The sequence below is a fragment of the Coptis chinensis genome, chromosome 3 (assembly GCF_015680905.1).
Source record: "Coptis chinensis isolate HL-2020 chromosome 3, ASM1568090v1, whole genome shotgun sequence".
NCBI classification, from domain to species: Eukaryota; Viridiplantae; Streptophyta; class Magnoliopsida; order Ranunculales; family Ranunculaceae; genus Coptis; species Coptis chinensis.
The window spans coordinates 109,070,467-109,086,597 of NC_141458.1; the positions used below are offsets into that span (position 1 = coordinate 109,070,467).

The 16,131-nt window shown below is 31.3% G+C and overlaps 1 protein-coding gene across 2 annotated transcripts; it reads right to left on the bottom strand.

Moving 5' to 3' along the window:
* Window positions 1-9,194: 9,194 nt before the first annotated feature.
* On the bottom strand, window positions 9,195-15,669 carry LOC147512850 (uncharacterized). Of its 2 annotated transcripts, XR_015217275.1 has the most exons (6): window positions 15,549-15,669; window positions 15,379-15,466; window positions 14,766-15,274; window positions 12,455-12,540; window positions 11,412-11,512; window positions 9,195-9,641 (listed from the first exon to the last, which is right to left on the bottom strand). XR_015217275.1 is itself a non-coding variant. In XM_086599493.1 (5 exons), exons 1-4 carry the CDS (start codon window positions 15,644-15,646, stop codon window positions 12,495-12,497), a joined length of 741 nt encoding a protein of 246 aa, XP_086455619.1. In that variant the 5' UTR covers window positions 15,647-15,669; the 3' UTR covers window positions 11,249-11,512; window positions 12,455-12,494. The 2 variants fall into 2 exon arrangements, 1 of the variants encoding a protein (XP_086455619.1); XM_086599493.1 differs by lacking the exon at window positions 9,195-9,641 and having other exon boundaries at window positions 11,249-11,512.
* Window positions 15,670-16,131: the final 462 nt, after the last annotated feature.

Here is a 16,131-nt window from a genome sequence, read left to right on the forward strand (position 1 = left end):
AATGATAAATTGAGTTGCTTGAACATTTACTTTATGCATTTGTTAATTACAAAAAGGAAAAAAAAGTAAACTAATCACAAAATAAGTAATAGTGTATACCCAAAACAATAAAATTGTATTATATGCACTATATATATGGCCCTAACAAATAAAGTTGGATCAATTTGAGGTGTCATCCACTGTGGGATTTAGACATTTAGCTATATTTAAGGATTTAAAAAAATCATAGGCCATAATAATTATGACATATTCTAATTAAATTTATGAATTTTATAATTTCCAATTTTAGCGGAATAACCGGATTCAGTTAAAATGGACGTTAGCTTAAATAAATCATATAACTATTGATTTACTTCAAGTGGACGTTGGGCTTAAATAAATTATATACCAAACCAAACCAAATCAAAACAAATTACATATGAAAAATTAAATTATACAAAAAATAACATCACAAAATATATAATAACAAATGAACCCCCTCCCAATAATGACAAATATTTTAAAATATATATAATACTGAAACTAATGTCAAAGATCAATTGACGAGAAACAGAAAACTAGATGCAAATGCATCGAACTAACTTCAAATAATATTTAATGGGAAATCGAAAATTGGATGCAAATACATCAAACTAATACCAAAAAATAATTGTCGGTAAATCATAAATTGGATGCAAATGCATTGAACTAACCTTCAAAGATTAAATTAACGGGAAGTCGGAAACTTGATGCAACTGTATTGAACTAACCTAAAAAAAATAACTATAAATTGGAAACATGATGCAAATGCGTGAAACTAATCTTTAAAAATAATTAACGGGAAATCGAAAACTGGATGCAACTACACTGAACTAATTTCAAAAAATAAATTGGATGCAAATGCACTGAACTAACCTCAATAAATAATTAACGAAAAATCGAAAACTGAATGCAAATTCATTAAACTAACCTCAAACAATGATTAACGGGAAATCAGAAACTAGATGCAAATGCAATCTCATCGAATAATAAACGAGAAATCAGAAACTGGATGCAAATGTATTAAACTAATTTCATAAAATGATTAACGGAAATCGGGGCGGATGCAAATGCATTGAACCGAGCTCGAAGAATAATTGAGGAAATTGGAAATTAGATGCAAATGCATTAAACTGATCTGAAAAGAATAATTAATTAAATCGAAACCTGGATGCAAGCTGCATTGAATTAACCTTAAAAATAAATAATGAGAAAATTAGAAATTGGATGCAAATGCATTGAACTAACCTCAAAATATAGTTGTGTTATATATTATGGGAATATCCCGATAAGTATAGTTTTGCATTTAAAAGCGGTGTTTATCTTATCTTTTTTCGTATAATTGGGGACACCTTGCTATTTAAGTAGCTTCAATATGAATTTCGTCTTATTAGACAATCTCATGAAAACTTCAATCAAACTTCTATTATTAAACAACAAATGAAGTTGAAGGGTTTTATCAATGGCGAGTTTTTTTTAATAGAATGCGTGGGGTTTTCATGTTATAAGAAATTTGGATGAGTGATCAATATAATATTTGTATATAATTGTTATGCATATATTTTAAGAATAATTAATATGACAGGACCGTTAAGTAGATAATCTTTGAAGATCCCACATAGTGAGTCGAGGTATATAATTTAAAAGAATAATTAACGGAAATTGAACTGAATAATCTTTGATGATCCCATATAGTATATCAAACATGATTTATTTTTTATGTCATGTTTGCAAAGGACTACCTGAGATAGATAGGTAGAAAGTTGGTATTACACACCACATTGAATAATTAAAAGGAAATCGAAAACTAGATTCAAATACATTGAACTGAGCTCAAAGAGTAATTAATGGAAAATCAGAAACTTTATGCAAATGCAATAAACTAAACTCAAAAAGTAATTAACTAGAAATAGGAAATTATTAGATGCAATTGCATTAAACTAATGTCAGAGAATAACTAATGGGAAATTAGAAATTGGATGCAAATTCTTGAAAAATATTTAACGGGAAATCGGAAATGGTATGCAAAAATGCATCAAACAAACCTCAAATAATAATTAACGGTGAATCAGAAACTGGATGTAAATGCATTGAACTAACCTCAAAATATAATTAATAGGAAATAAAAAACCAAATGCAACTGCATTGAACTAACCTCATAGAATAATTGATGGGAAATTAGAAACTATATGCAAATGTATTGAAATAATCTAAAAAAATAGTTAATGAGAAATCAGAAACCGGATGAAATTGCATCGAACTAACCTCAAAGCATAAATAATCATAAAACATAAACTAGATGCAGATGTCTTGAACTAACCTCAAAGAGTTATTAATGAGAAATCGGAAGCTGGATGTAAATGCAATGAACTAATCTAAAAACTAATTAACGAATATAGAAACATAAAAAAAATGGATGTAAATGCACTAAACTAACCTCAATGAATAATTAACGGGATATCATAAATTTGATACAACTATATTGAACAAACCTAAAAAAAAATTAATGGGAAATCGAAAACTTGCTGCAAATGCATTAAACAACTAACCTCAAATAACAATTAACGGGAAATCGAAAATTGGATGCAACTGCATTGAACTAACCTCAAAGAATAATTAATGGAAAATCGGAAACTGGATGCAACTGTATTAAACTAAAATTATATATTAACTAACAAGCCGGGAAATCAGAAATTAGATGCAATATCCTTGATAAATATTTAACGGAAAATCAGAAACTGGATGCAAATGCATTGAAATAATCTCAAAGAATAGCTAACTAGAAATCGGAAATCAGATGTAACTACATCGAACTACCCTCAAAGCATAAATAACTGGAAATTTGAAGCTAGATGCGAACTAACTTCAAAAAATAATTAACGAGAAATCAGAAACTGGATGCAGATGTATTAAACTAACCTCAAAGAATAATTAACGAGAAATTGAAATCTTAATGCAAATACAATTAACTAATCTCAAAGAGTAATTAACGAAACATTTAAAACTAGATGGAACTACACTGAATTAACCTTAATGAATAACTAACGGAAAATCGTAAACTTGGTGCAACTTCACTGAACTAACCTCAAATAATAATTAACGGAAAATCAGAAACTTGATACAGCTACATTGAATTAACCTCAAAGAATAATTGATGGGAAATCGGAAACTAGATCTAACTACATTGAACTAGCCTCAAAGAATAATTAACGTAAAATCGGAAACTTGATGCAAATACATTAAAATAACTTCGAAACATAGTTGTATTATATATAGGGAGAATATAATATCTCAACAAGTATAGTTTTGTATTTTAAGTAGTGTTTATTATAATTATTTTATTATGATTGGGAATGCCTTGCTATTTAAGTAGTTTCAATATCATCTTCGCTATATTGGGCATTCTCACAAAATTTCAATCAAACTTCTATTATTAAACATAACAACAAAAATAAATCAATGAATTTTACCAAAGTTTGGTGCTTTCTTTTGATAGAGAGTGGTGCAAGAAATTTTGAACAAGTGATTAATATAATTTATATATCTCATAGTTATGAATAGTTACTAATATTTTTTAGAATAATTTAATATAACGGCACCCGTTTGTAGTCTTCGCTATATTGGGCATTCTCACAAAATTTCAATCAAACTTCTATTATTAAACATAACAACAAAAATAAATCAATGAATTTTACCAAAGTTTGGTGCTTTCTTTTGATAGAGAGTGGTGCAAGAAATTTTGAACAAGTGATTAATATAATTTATATATCTCATAGTTATGAATAGTTACTAATATTTTTTAGAATAATTTAATATAACGGCACCCGTTTGTAGTACGGATTTGAAAGCTAGTTTTTATTGAAAGCAACAGTGGATTGTATGGTTCACTTCCTAACGTATTTGCAATCTGAATTGTAAGCTTTGATTGAAAGAGTTATCAGTTTAACGTTTCAGTTGGTTCGTTCACTGTATCCGGCTCGGGTTCGAGATCCCTACATCTTTGTTTTGCCTTCTCAATTTTCTCACGGAGATTTACTTTTCTGTAAAAAATTACCTTAAGGTAAGACGAGAAGTTACTTAAAGAAAAATTAAAAACTGAAATAGTCAAATGCACAACACAAATAGTCACATATGGAGTATGGACTATGGAGAACACTGGTTAATACCGACAGATTCTTAAACATTCTAAGTTCTGAACAAGCACCACTACACCCTTTCACAAAAAAGAACAAGTAACTTTTTGAACAGCGATCCATATTGGGGTTCAATTGTTTCTGATTACTTGATCATCAGGTTTCTTATTTTTTAGTACCCAGCTTTTCTCATGCACAAACACAAATTTCCTAGGACTACAATGAAGTCATACGAATCTCAGTACTGATTGGAGAATCCGTGTGAAGAGATCAACTGTAGCAGTCTCACAAAAAGTGAGAATAGTAATACAAATAAAAATAACTAAATTATCACCAGTATTTCCTCGTCACAATGGTCTCCATGAAAAAAGAGAGATACTAATCAAAATCAATAACCAGGGTATTTAAGTGAGGGACTGCAACCACATGCAAATCATTCTTAACACGCTTACCGACTCTTCTGCAAATACCAGTATGTAGATGGTTGGCGGGTGAACATAAAACCCGCAAAGACGAGATCCAAGAAGGTAAAGCAACAATTACATATCGTTCTGACATGTGATTCCACATAAACACCATGTCTTTTTTATTTTAACTAGATTTTTGGACCGTTAAACGAATGAGGACCGTTTTTATATAATTTTTTTTTTCCATTTTTTAGAGTCCTATTATTAACAGACCCAAATTGTGTTGGGCAAACTCCGGCCCAACTCGGCTCAAATTTGGAGTCTGTAATTATGTTGGGCACAACATAGAGTTCAATACACCCCCCACATCCAAAACCTATTTTCTTTTGCGATTGAGGTCACTTGCTTTTAGAATTAGATGCAAAAAATTACAATTAAAAATGATAAAGTTGTTTTCAATTAAAACAAACACATTTATATTAGAATGCAAAGAAGAAGGTGTGGAGTCTTTGAAGATAAGGCCAATAGGAGGTTGTAAAAAGTTATTTTTGATGTAGTTGGGGGAGGAGAGGACACATCATGTTTTTTAGAGTAATGACAAAGTTGTAATAATTTTTTGTTTTTGGAGTCTGCCCAACACAAAATGGAAGGTGCCCATAGCGAGTACCTTTTATTATTATGTATCAAAAATCTTAGTTCCAAACTATATTGAAACTCAGACAGTAAATTAATTTATCAAAGTTCCCATCGCCAATAATTTGTTATACTAAAAGGCTGTTTTTTTGCATCAATGGGCAGTGTAGATCAGTTATGCAACTTAGGCTGAGTCCAATGGCTCCCCATCCTTTTAAAAGTAGTGTTAAAGTCAATAAAGTAGAGCTAAAGTCAACAAAATAGAGCTAAAGTCAACATATTTTACTCTATCATTATTTTTCTATGTATATATACAAAGGATTCTACTCTCTATCTCTATTTTACTCTCTTTATATAAAGGGATAGGGAGCCATTGTATATATAAAGAGGAAATTAATGATAGAGAGTAAAATTTGTTGACTTTAGCCCTACTTTTAAAGGGATAGGGAGCCATTGGACTCAGCCTTAATATACACTTTACTAAGCATTGAATGGGTGCCGTTTTACTTAATTTATGCCAGGGAATAAAAAAATTAATAAATATATTTTTTTGTAAAAAATGTGAAGTGAACAGGTTCTACTATAAAATCATTTCAACAGTTAAATTTTGAATTCAATGACTTTTCCAATTTGAATGTGTGCATGAGAGAAAACCTTTATAATTTTCTCAGAAAGGTATAGACATAGATCTGAGAAATTTCCTGTGCAAAGACTCGTATAAACAGATTAATACATACAACACATTTATAATTTGCTTGTGGATGTATGAGTAAGTTTTTTTGGTTTTGGATGCATTTAGTTACCACTCCCTTGGAATCGCCTTTGTTTTGGTACGCTCTGTTTTTGGCATGAAGACCCAAAATGGAAGGTGCCCATAGCGAGTACCTTTTATTATTATGTATCAAAAATCTTATTTCCACACTATATTGAAACTCAGACAGTAAATTAATTTATCAAAGTTCCCATCGCCAATAATATGTTTTTTTTTATTGCATCAATGGGCAGTGTAGATCAGTTATGTAACTTAATATACACTTTACTAAGCATTGAACGGGTGCCGTTTTACTTAATTTATGTCAGGGAATAAAAAATTAATAAATATTTTTTTTTGTAAAAAATGTGAAGTGAACAGGTTCTACTATAAAATCATTTCAACAGTTAAATTTTGAATTCAATGACTTTTCCAATTTGAATGTGTGCGTGAGAGAAAACCTTTATAATTTCCTCAGAAAGGTATAGACATAGATTAGTGAAATTTCCTGTGCAAAGACTCGTATAAACAGATTAACACATACAACACATTTATAATTTGCTTGTGGATGTATGAGTAAGGTTTTTTGGTTTTGGATGAATTTAGTTACCACTCCCTTGGAATCGCCTTTGTTTTGGTACGTTCTGTTTTTGGCATGAAGACCCAAAATGGAAGGTGCCCATAGCGAGTACCTTTTATTATTATGTATCAAAAATCTTATTTCCAAACTATATTGAAACTCAGACAGTAAATTAATTTATCAAAGTTCCCATCGCCAATAATTTGTTAGACTAAAAGGCTGTTTTTTTGCATCAATGGGTAGTGTAGATCAGTTATGTAACTTAATATACATTTTACTAAGCATTGAACGGGTGCCGTTTTACTTAATTTATGTCTGGGAATAAAAAATTAATAAATATATATATATTTTTTTGTAAAAAATGTGAAGTGAACAGGTTCCACTATAAAATCATTTCAACAGTTAAATTTTGAATTCAATGACTTTTCCAATTTGAATGTGTGCGTGAGAGAAAACCTTTATAATTTCCTAAGAAAGGTATAGACATAGACAAGTGAAATTTCTAATGCAAAGACTCGTATAAACAGATTAACACATACAACACATTTATAATTTGCTTGTGGATGTATGAGTAAGTTTTTTTGGTTTTGGATGCATTTAGTTATCACTCCCTTGAAATCGCCTTTATTTTGGTACGTTCTGTTTTTGGCATGAAGACCCAAAATGGAAGGTGCCCATAGCGAGTACCTTTTATTATTATGTATAAAAAATATTATTTCCAAACTATATTGAAACTCAGACAGTAAATTAATTTATCAAAGTTCCCATCGCCAATAATTTGTTAGACTAAAAGGCTGTTTTTTTGCAACAATGGGTAGTGTAGATCAGTTATGTAACTTAATATACATTTTACTAAACATTGAACGGGTGCCATTTTACTTAATTTATGCCAGGGAATAAAAAATTAATAAATATTTTTTTTTGTAAAAAATGTGAAGTGAACAGGTTCTACTATAAAATCATTTCAACAGTTAAGTTTTGAATTCAATGACTTTTCCAATTTGAATGTGTGCGTGAGAGAAAACCTTTATAATTTCCTCAGGAAGGTATATACATAGATCAGTGAAATTTCCTGTGCAAAGACTCGTATAAACAGATTAACACATACACACATTTATAATTTGCTTGTGGATGTATGAGTAAGTTTTTTGGTTTTGGATGTATTTAGTTACCACTCGCTTGGAATCGCCTTTGTTTTGGTACGTTCTGTTTTTGGCATGAAGACCCAAAATGGAAGGTGCCCATAGCGAGTACCTTTTATTATTATATATCAAAAATCTTATTTCCAAACTATATTGAAACTCAGACAGTAAATTAATTTATCAAAGTTCCCATCGCCAATAATTTGTTAGACTAAAAGGCTGTTTTTTTACATCAATGGGCAGTGTAGATAAGTTATGTAACTTAATATACATTTTACTAAGCATTGAACGGGTGCCGTTTTACTTAATTTATGTCAGGGAATAAAAAATTAATAAATATATTTTTTTTGTAAAAAATGTGAAGTGAACAGGTTCCACTATAAAATCATTTCAACAGTTAAATTTTGAATTCAATGACTTTTCCACTTTGAATGTGTGCGTGAGAGAAAACCTTTATAATTTCCTCAGAAAGGTATAGACATAGATCAGTGAAATTTCCTGTGCAAAGACTTGTATAAACATATTAACACATACAACACATTTATAATTTGCTTGTGGATGTATGAGTAAGTTTTTTTGGTTTTGGATGCATTTAGTTACCACTCCCTTGGAATCGCCTTTGTTTTGGTACGTTCTGTTTTTGGCATGAAGACCCAAAATGGAAGGTGCCCATAGTGAGTACCTTTTATTATTATGTATCAAAAATTTTATTTCCAAACTATATTGAAACTCATATAGTAAATTAATTTATCAAAGTTCCCATCGCCAATAATTTGTTAGACTAAAAGGTTGTTTTTTTTGTATCAATGGGTAGTGTAGAACAGTTATGTAACTTAATATACACTTTACTAAGCATTGAACGGGTGCCGTTTTACTTAATTTATGTCAGGGAATAAAAAATTAATAAATATTTTTTTTGTAAAAAATGTGAAGTGAACATGTTCCACTATAAAATCATTTCAACACTTAAATTTTGAATTCAATGACTTTTCCAATTTGAATGTGCGCGTGAGAGAAAACCTTTATAATTTCCTCAAAAGGTATAGACATAGATCTGTGAAATTTCCTGTGCAAAGACTCGTATAAACTGATTAACACATACAACACATTTATAATTTGCTTGTGGATGTATGAGCAAGTTTTTTTTGGTTTTGGATGCATTTAGTTATCACTCCCTTGGAATCGCCTTTGTTTTGGTACGTTCTGTTTTTGGCACGAAGACCCAATTATTTAGAGTCTCTTTAGCAAGTCAACTTGTAAAGGTGGAGCTTCATGTTGGAGCTTCACATCGTCTTTAAATTCCATCAAACGGGTTTCACATTCCTCATTCAATATGTATTTAAAAAATAAAACAAAACAAAACAAATCAAATGTGCATTAAAATCTATATTTCAATATGAGAAGAACTTCAAGTAAAATCATGCGACAAAGTATTAAACCCGAGTCCACACTTTCTCAGTTAACTAATAATTGAACAAATACAATAACCCAATATCAGTAGCATCAAACATTGCAAATAGATTTCTTTGATGTTACCCATCCAAAACAATATTTCACAAATTGTTGTAATGACAAATATATACCTACACGTAAAAATCGTTGGTTGTTTATTAAGAAATGACTAAAATAAACTATTCATGGACTAAAATACTAATACTAACACTAAAAATGTCCAGTTACTTGACACACGATTGTAAAATAAAAATCCTTTAAATGTTAGGTAGACAACATTCAGCCAAATACACGGATAACCCAGTCCTTGTACGTATTAGTTGAGAATTGAGATTAGGGTAGTAGCCAAACACGGTTATACCAGCCCATGCACATATTTCCCAGGAGTAAGAAATCACTTGTCATCATAATAGAATAAAGTAGTGTTCAGAGATGACTGGATGAGAAGGTCGCTCAACTCACTCCACACTCCACAGTTGAATAGAAAACAAACTTGGTCTTGAATGCGCTTATGATGTAATCAACCTGCAGAAGACGTCGAAGGTAAGCAAACTACATGATAAAAAAAAAATTATACACATAATTCAATACCTACTTCATATGTTAATGGACTTGAACGTACAAAATTCCAACAAAACAGAGTGTACTATTAGCACAATATACCTTTATAAAGATTAAGTTTAATGAATCCAATAAATATTAAAACTTATGACCAATAACAAGTCCACAAAAAGAAAACATGTTTCAAAAGGATATTGAAGCGCCCAACAACAACATGAGAAGGCGTTTATAAAGGATTGCTAGAGTTTTGGCAATACAATTCTCCAAGATATTGTAATGATTTTCGGTTAGTCTTGCTTTCTTTCATAAGAATTGTCAGGAAGATAACATAATTAATATTTTAATAGAAAAAAAGATAAATGCTCAAGGCGCAACACGTGTTTTTACAAATTAGTAGCAAGAATGTAGGCCGATTTGTAAGCAGTTATTGGGGTAGTTGGTCAGGTAAAGCTGACCAAGACAATTATGCTTAGCCGGATTTTTTGGATGATCTGCCACGTAGTGATGTCGTGATGATACATTACGTTATTATTGACATTGTTTCTTGATGGTTAAGGCTCAAAGATATAGGCATATAAGGTCCTTGCATAAAAAATAATGTCACACATACACACATGAAAAATCAAAATCCCTTAATAACAAAAATACTTATATAGATGAAAAAATCCCGATTAAAGAATAAAATATCTCATCCTCACTTGGCATGCAAAGAAACAACAACAAAGAGAATAGTGGATTACATGCATGAGTAAATAAACCTATATTATTGCTATGTCGTTGGCATATATTTAGGGTTTATCTAAGTTTGGGCCCTTGCTAAGACAAAAACATTCAGAACTTCAGACTTGGGAGCCTTAAGCCCAAGATACACTAAGTTACCATTTCATACAAACATAATAAAATAACTACTCCAAACAACCCAAAGACAATAAACGAAGTGAAAAAACATTCAGAACTTTAGACTTGGGAGCCTTAAGACCAAGACACACTAAGTTACCATTTCATACAAACATAATAAAATCACTACTTCAAACAACCCAAAGATAATAAACAAAGTGAAAAAAGAGCCACTTAAATATCAATATATAAGTTGTTCATTCTACATGTCGAGTGCACTCCCAAAAAAAGAGATTTGAGATTTGATCAGTTTCCCTCACATCAAAAGTGCCTAATTAGTCACACCACACACTTACAATACAATCATCAAATCTTTTATAAAAAACCAAATTTGGTCTCAACGAAATTCAAACCATAAAGAAATAATCAATCTAAATGCACCATTAGACACCACAACTCCTCATTTTATATTATATATTTTTTCTACTTTTCATAAACCAATTTAAAAGATACTAACATTGTCTATGAGTGTAAAAGAAATTAAACAATCTACGAAAACTTTAATCCAAATACCAAAGATTAACCATAAACCCATAAAGAACACAATCAAACACAACAATTGAGAACCCCAAAAATCTAAGAAGGCATTAAGCAATCAAGAACAATATGCTAGAACAGTACCTTGAAAAAAGAAAATGCTCTATGGAGTCGTGAAGAAGATATGATGCACAACTAAAAGAAGATGTAGATCAAATAAAATGTGGTCGTGTAGAAGACAACACCTCTTAGAGAACATATTGGCGGTGCTTCAATTTGAGGAGTCGACGTACTGTTGACCTGACATTATGGTATAAGAAACCTAAGTGAATGATCAATGCCTATAGTTATTCATGTTACCTTCTTGATTAAATCGAAGCACAGACAAATCTTTGTTAGCTCTATCTCATCTCTTCACCAATTGGTTCAACAATTATATTTACAACGCCATTCAAAACAACCTGAAAATAGAATGAAAACCATTTAAGTACACATACTGAAGCAAATGCAACTACCACTCAGCACATAAGCAGTTTTTCAGTGCCGCTTTAGTGGTGGTGAAAGCTTCTCATATTTATAGTTTAAACATATAGGTCATCAGCACAACAGGTGCACATCAATTTCTATATTATGTAAAAAAAAAATATGAAAGAGAATGTGGGAGCAAATAATCGTGTGAACATAAATGTGTTATATATAAAAAATATAATGGTCACTGCACCTTAGTGAATTTGCACTAGTGTGAACGTTTCTCGAGTCAGTGAAATTAAAGTTATTTACTATGAACATTATCACTATTATATATTGGTTAAGGCATGAAGCCACCTTTTGGTCGTAAGAGTTAATTGGTTACCCTGATAATTTATTCCTCATTAGGGAGTAAATAAACACGTGGAACAAAGCAAAAAAACATCCAGCTGAATACATCACACACCATACCTACAAATGGTGTGAACACCCAACTTGATGGAGTATACTCTAACACTAAACTTTCACTACCCTTCTCTTTTGCTTTCAATATATGATAAGCAATGACCTTTCATATTAAAAAAAAACCCCACACACAGTAGGGCTTGAACCCACAATAACCTAATTAAAAGTCCTTATCCAGAGATTAGTATCTCTCAAGTCCCAACCTTTTTTTTCGTATATGAAGTTTACATTAAAGACATGCATGGTTGATATTTTTATATAATTACCAGAGAAGTGAAAGGAAGTGGAAGTTGAGAACAAATTAAAGTATAGATATCAACATAGATTTGAATTATATAACTTGATCCTTTGTGTAGGTTATTTTGTGACCAAGAACTTGGAATGTATAGAAAACATCCTAGCTATATATAATTCAAATTTCCTCATACAAAGAATAGATATAGGGAAGAAATAAAGATAGTGTAACTTACATATCAGTGCTATGAGCTTTGAGAGAGCGTAGTGGTCTGGTTAACAGTAGAGAAGAGTCTTTCTATCTCGAAGCACTTTAAACACCCTGTTTAACAACGTGGAAACCCCACAACAAAATCACAGACAAAAAGATATTTAAAAACAGGTTTTCAAGCCCAGTAGTTATATCGAACTGCTGCTACTTAGTAAGAAATAGTAGAAACCACACAATCACATTCTACAAAAGATTAATTCTGGCTCAATAAGTTGTGATTCTGTGCGTGGACTAATTTATCCATGGTTTAATATCGCCATACCAACCAATATCTCTAATCCAAACATGAATTCGTACTATTGACTTTATATCGGAAAAATACATTCATAAACAAAGAATATATATAGAAACAATTAAAAGAAGATGAACTTGAATGCAAGCATGGTTGTTGCTTAAATTACAGATAATAAATAGTGATGGAGTGTGTTGGATTCATTGTTCGGGTCCAATAATTAATTTCTCGAAGCATTGAACTTCCTTTGATCAAAAGGAACTTAAAGATGTATAAATACCAAAAAAATATAAACATCTTAGCTGTAGTGTGTTAAGAGTACTACAACATTTGAGTTGGTATGAGCTCGATCCATATAAGAGCAAAAATTGTGAAAGGCTATGCAGTCAAAAGTTGTTGATTCCATTACAGTTTAAATGGCCGATTATAAGAACAATGCAGTGATTAAGCTCAACATACCACAAAATGATTTTATTTTTGTCACATTTTGTCTAAAAAAACTGCATCTTCCATTGAAAGAAGTTCAAAAGTTATTGAGCCTACTTGCTCAAAAATCCCAACCTATTTGTTTTCCTCTAATTGCATTAATGTAAACGTAGATGAGAAACATTATTTACCATGCTAGTTGTGCTAGTAAAATAATGCAATTCTTTTTCCTTAGCAGTCGTGTGCTAGAGTACTCTTGGTCATATATGTCGAAACCTCAACATTGAGCCTCATTGTATGACATTTCAGTAAGAAGAAAACGTGAACAACTCAATCCAAACTCTTTAGAAGACCTCTTCAACATCACACCCACACCAAATCTTTTTCTTGTCTAAAATTAAAGTCCATAAGTGTTTCATTAAAGTGAAGTTGGAGAGATCAAAGGTGTAGGAAGTTTAGAACAAATATATACTAATTATATTGTGAAACTCAAAGCATTAAGTCCAATTGCTCAATCAAGTGTGAAACACTCAAATCAATTATTCCTATGGGAAGGTTTCCCTAGACTTGTACTATAGTTATGTGGAAACCTTACAGAGGCCTTAGAGCAAGATGGAAAGGAAATAGAGATTTGTTTAATCAACGGTATTTTGGAATATTTGATCGGTCATTGTTACAGTTACTATGACTACAATAAAGTTACCAATGCATTCTTATGCATCTATAATGTTGAATATGAGCTAATTTCTGAAGGGTGAAAATGCATATTGTATACTTACCAATGCATACTTGTATAAGTGCTACTATGCTTGGTGTGTGTAAACCTACTCATAATGCAATGAAACACCTAAATATAAATAATTAATGTCATGAAACTACAATATTTTTTATCTCAAAATACAACTGTAAGGAGATGTTCAAACTTTAGGCAGTAGCCAAATAGTTGGTACTACTAATATCATTTGAACACATTTTGTCATCTAACATATTAAGACGTGTCTATTCAACGATCATCATAACTATAAAGGCGTTCAATCTCAAATTTACAAAACTGTCAAACCTGTTTCACATGAAAACTATAAACCTAATTTTTGCATTGCATCATGATCAATAGGTATAAATCCAAATTGGACACGGCCTATATCCTAATTTTTGTTACGCAACAGATTCCTGGATTACGTAAACTTTTTTCAGAGAAATATTTAGGGAATTAAAAAGATATCATAGAGATAATAACTAAACCTTGTAAAGTTTAGTACAACAGAGACCCAAAACATTTAAGTCAACAAAAATTGTGGAAATTCTACTCGTATTGTACCACAATAAATTATATTATATCAAAAGTTATGAAAAACATAAGTTTGTAAAATATATATATTATACCAAAAATAAATATTCAACGATCTTAATGATAATGTCTTTGATAAGGATTATGCCAGTTGACTGAAATTGTTTCATTACTCAAAAAAAATAAAGAAACAACCAATATAAAGTATTGAATAAGCAAGAAAATAAAATAAATGCAATGAAAAATACGATCAACAAAATGATATTGAAAAGGCAGACCATGCAAAATTAAACAACAAATTTTCAGTAGAAGTTGTAAATTTTTTGGTACCTGGCGGTGCTTCCACTGGTACTTGCTCCATTGAGTTTTTGAAAGACATAACCAAGACGTTGTAATGCTAGGGCTCCATGAGTTGGCAAAGCTTGACGTTGAGCAGACCCACTTTTCTCAGGAATTTGAAATTTCGTTTCATTGTTGTTGGTCCCAACTGCAGGTAAACTGTCAACCTTTGCAGCATTTTGAAACTTTCTTTCGTTGTTACTACTCCCAAATATTGAACTATTCTCTGTGCTACGTAGACCAAATGCAGGTAAATTGTTTGGGCTCAAAGCAATTTGAGAATTTGTATTGTTGGCGGTCCCAAATACTGACTTATCCTCAGTGCTACGTGAACCAAATGCAGGTAAACTGTTTCGGCTTGAAGTATTTTGAGACTTGGTTGCATTGTTATTGGTCCCAAATACCGACTTATTCTCAGTGCTATGTTGGCCAAATGCAGGTATACTTTCTGCCTTTGCACCATTAGCTTTTAGCCAATCAAGAACATCTCTGAACGTATCCTACAGTATAGGGTGAGTGCCAGAAGAAAAATTAAAGCCACAACGGGGAATACAAAAGAAACAGGGTTTATAACCAACAACATAATGTGTTTGAAAGAGTTTACCATAATGTCTGAAACATGAGTTAAATAGTCTTGAAGACCATCTTCCCAAAGCTCGTCAGGGTGATTCTGTAGTTGTGATTGAACCCAACTAATGATAAAGAAGAAAATAGTAAGAAACTTATATTATTAGATTAACATGCTAATAAAGTGAGAATAATAATAATAAGGACCTCGCGAATTGGGTGTTGAGAGCACGCACATGCTGTCGAGAAGATTCAGCACGCTGGGGATCCAAAGATTGAGCATTATCAAAAGGGGATGCTCGCATTATTCTTTTACTCCCAAACTGCCCACCAATAACAAAACAAAACAATCTTTTACTTCATTAACCCTAGCTGGAAAAAATATAAATTAAGACAGAAATAATAATTACAGGTGAATCGGCACAGACATTATAACACCCCGTGTTTTTTTATACGTATTTTTCTATTTAATTAATTAATTTAATTGTTTATTTTAAAAAATTCGGATTGGATTTCGGGATCGTGGGCTTGGTTTTGGGCCGAAGTGGGTGTTGGGCTTGGGTTTGGACCCAAAGATATAAAACACATTGTTTAGAGAATAGGGTTTTGAAGATAATAAAAATATAAAAATGGAAGCGAGAAAAAGTTTGGTTTTTTGGAGAGGTGGAGCACGACGATTCGGGCTAGGAAAATTCGTCCCGTCCGAAGTTAGCTAAAGGTGAGTAGAATTAACTCTCACCACTACTAGAACTATGATTTAAAATACATTTTAATATTTCTGTTTTACTTG

Coding starts and splice junctions, on each gene's coding strand:
- LOC147512850 (XM_086599493.1), bottom strand. CDS start 15,646: ATGCGAGCATCCCCTTTTGATAATGCTCAATCTTTGGATCCCCAGCGT. Junction 15,467..15,548: donor CTCAACACCCAATTCGCGAG/GTCCTTATTATT, acceptor CTTTATCATTAG/TTGGGTTCAATCACAACTAC. Junction 12,541..14,765: donor ACCAGTGGAAGCACCGCCAG/GTACCAAAAAAT, acceptor GTTGTTAAACAG/GGTGTTTAAAGTGCTTCGAG.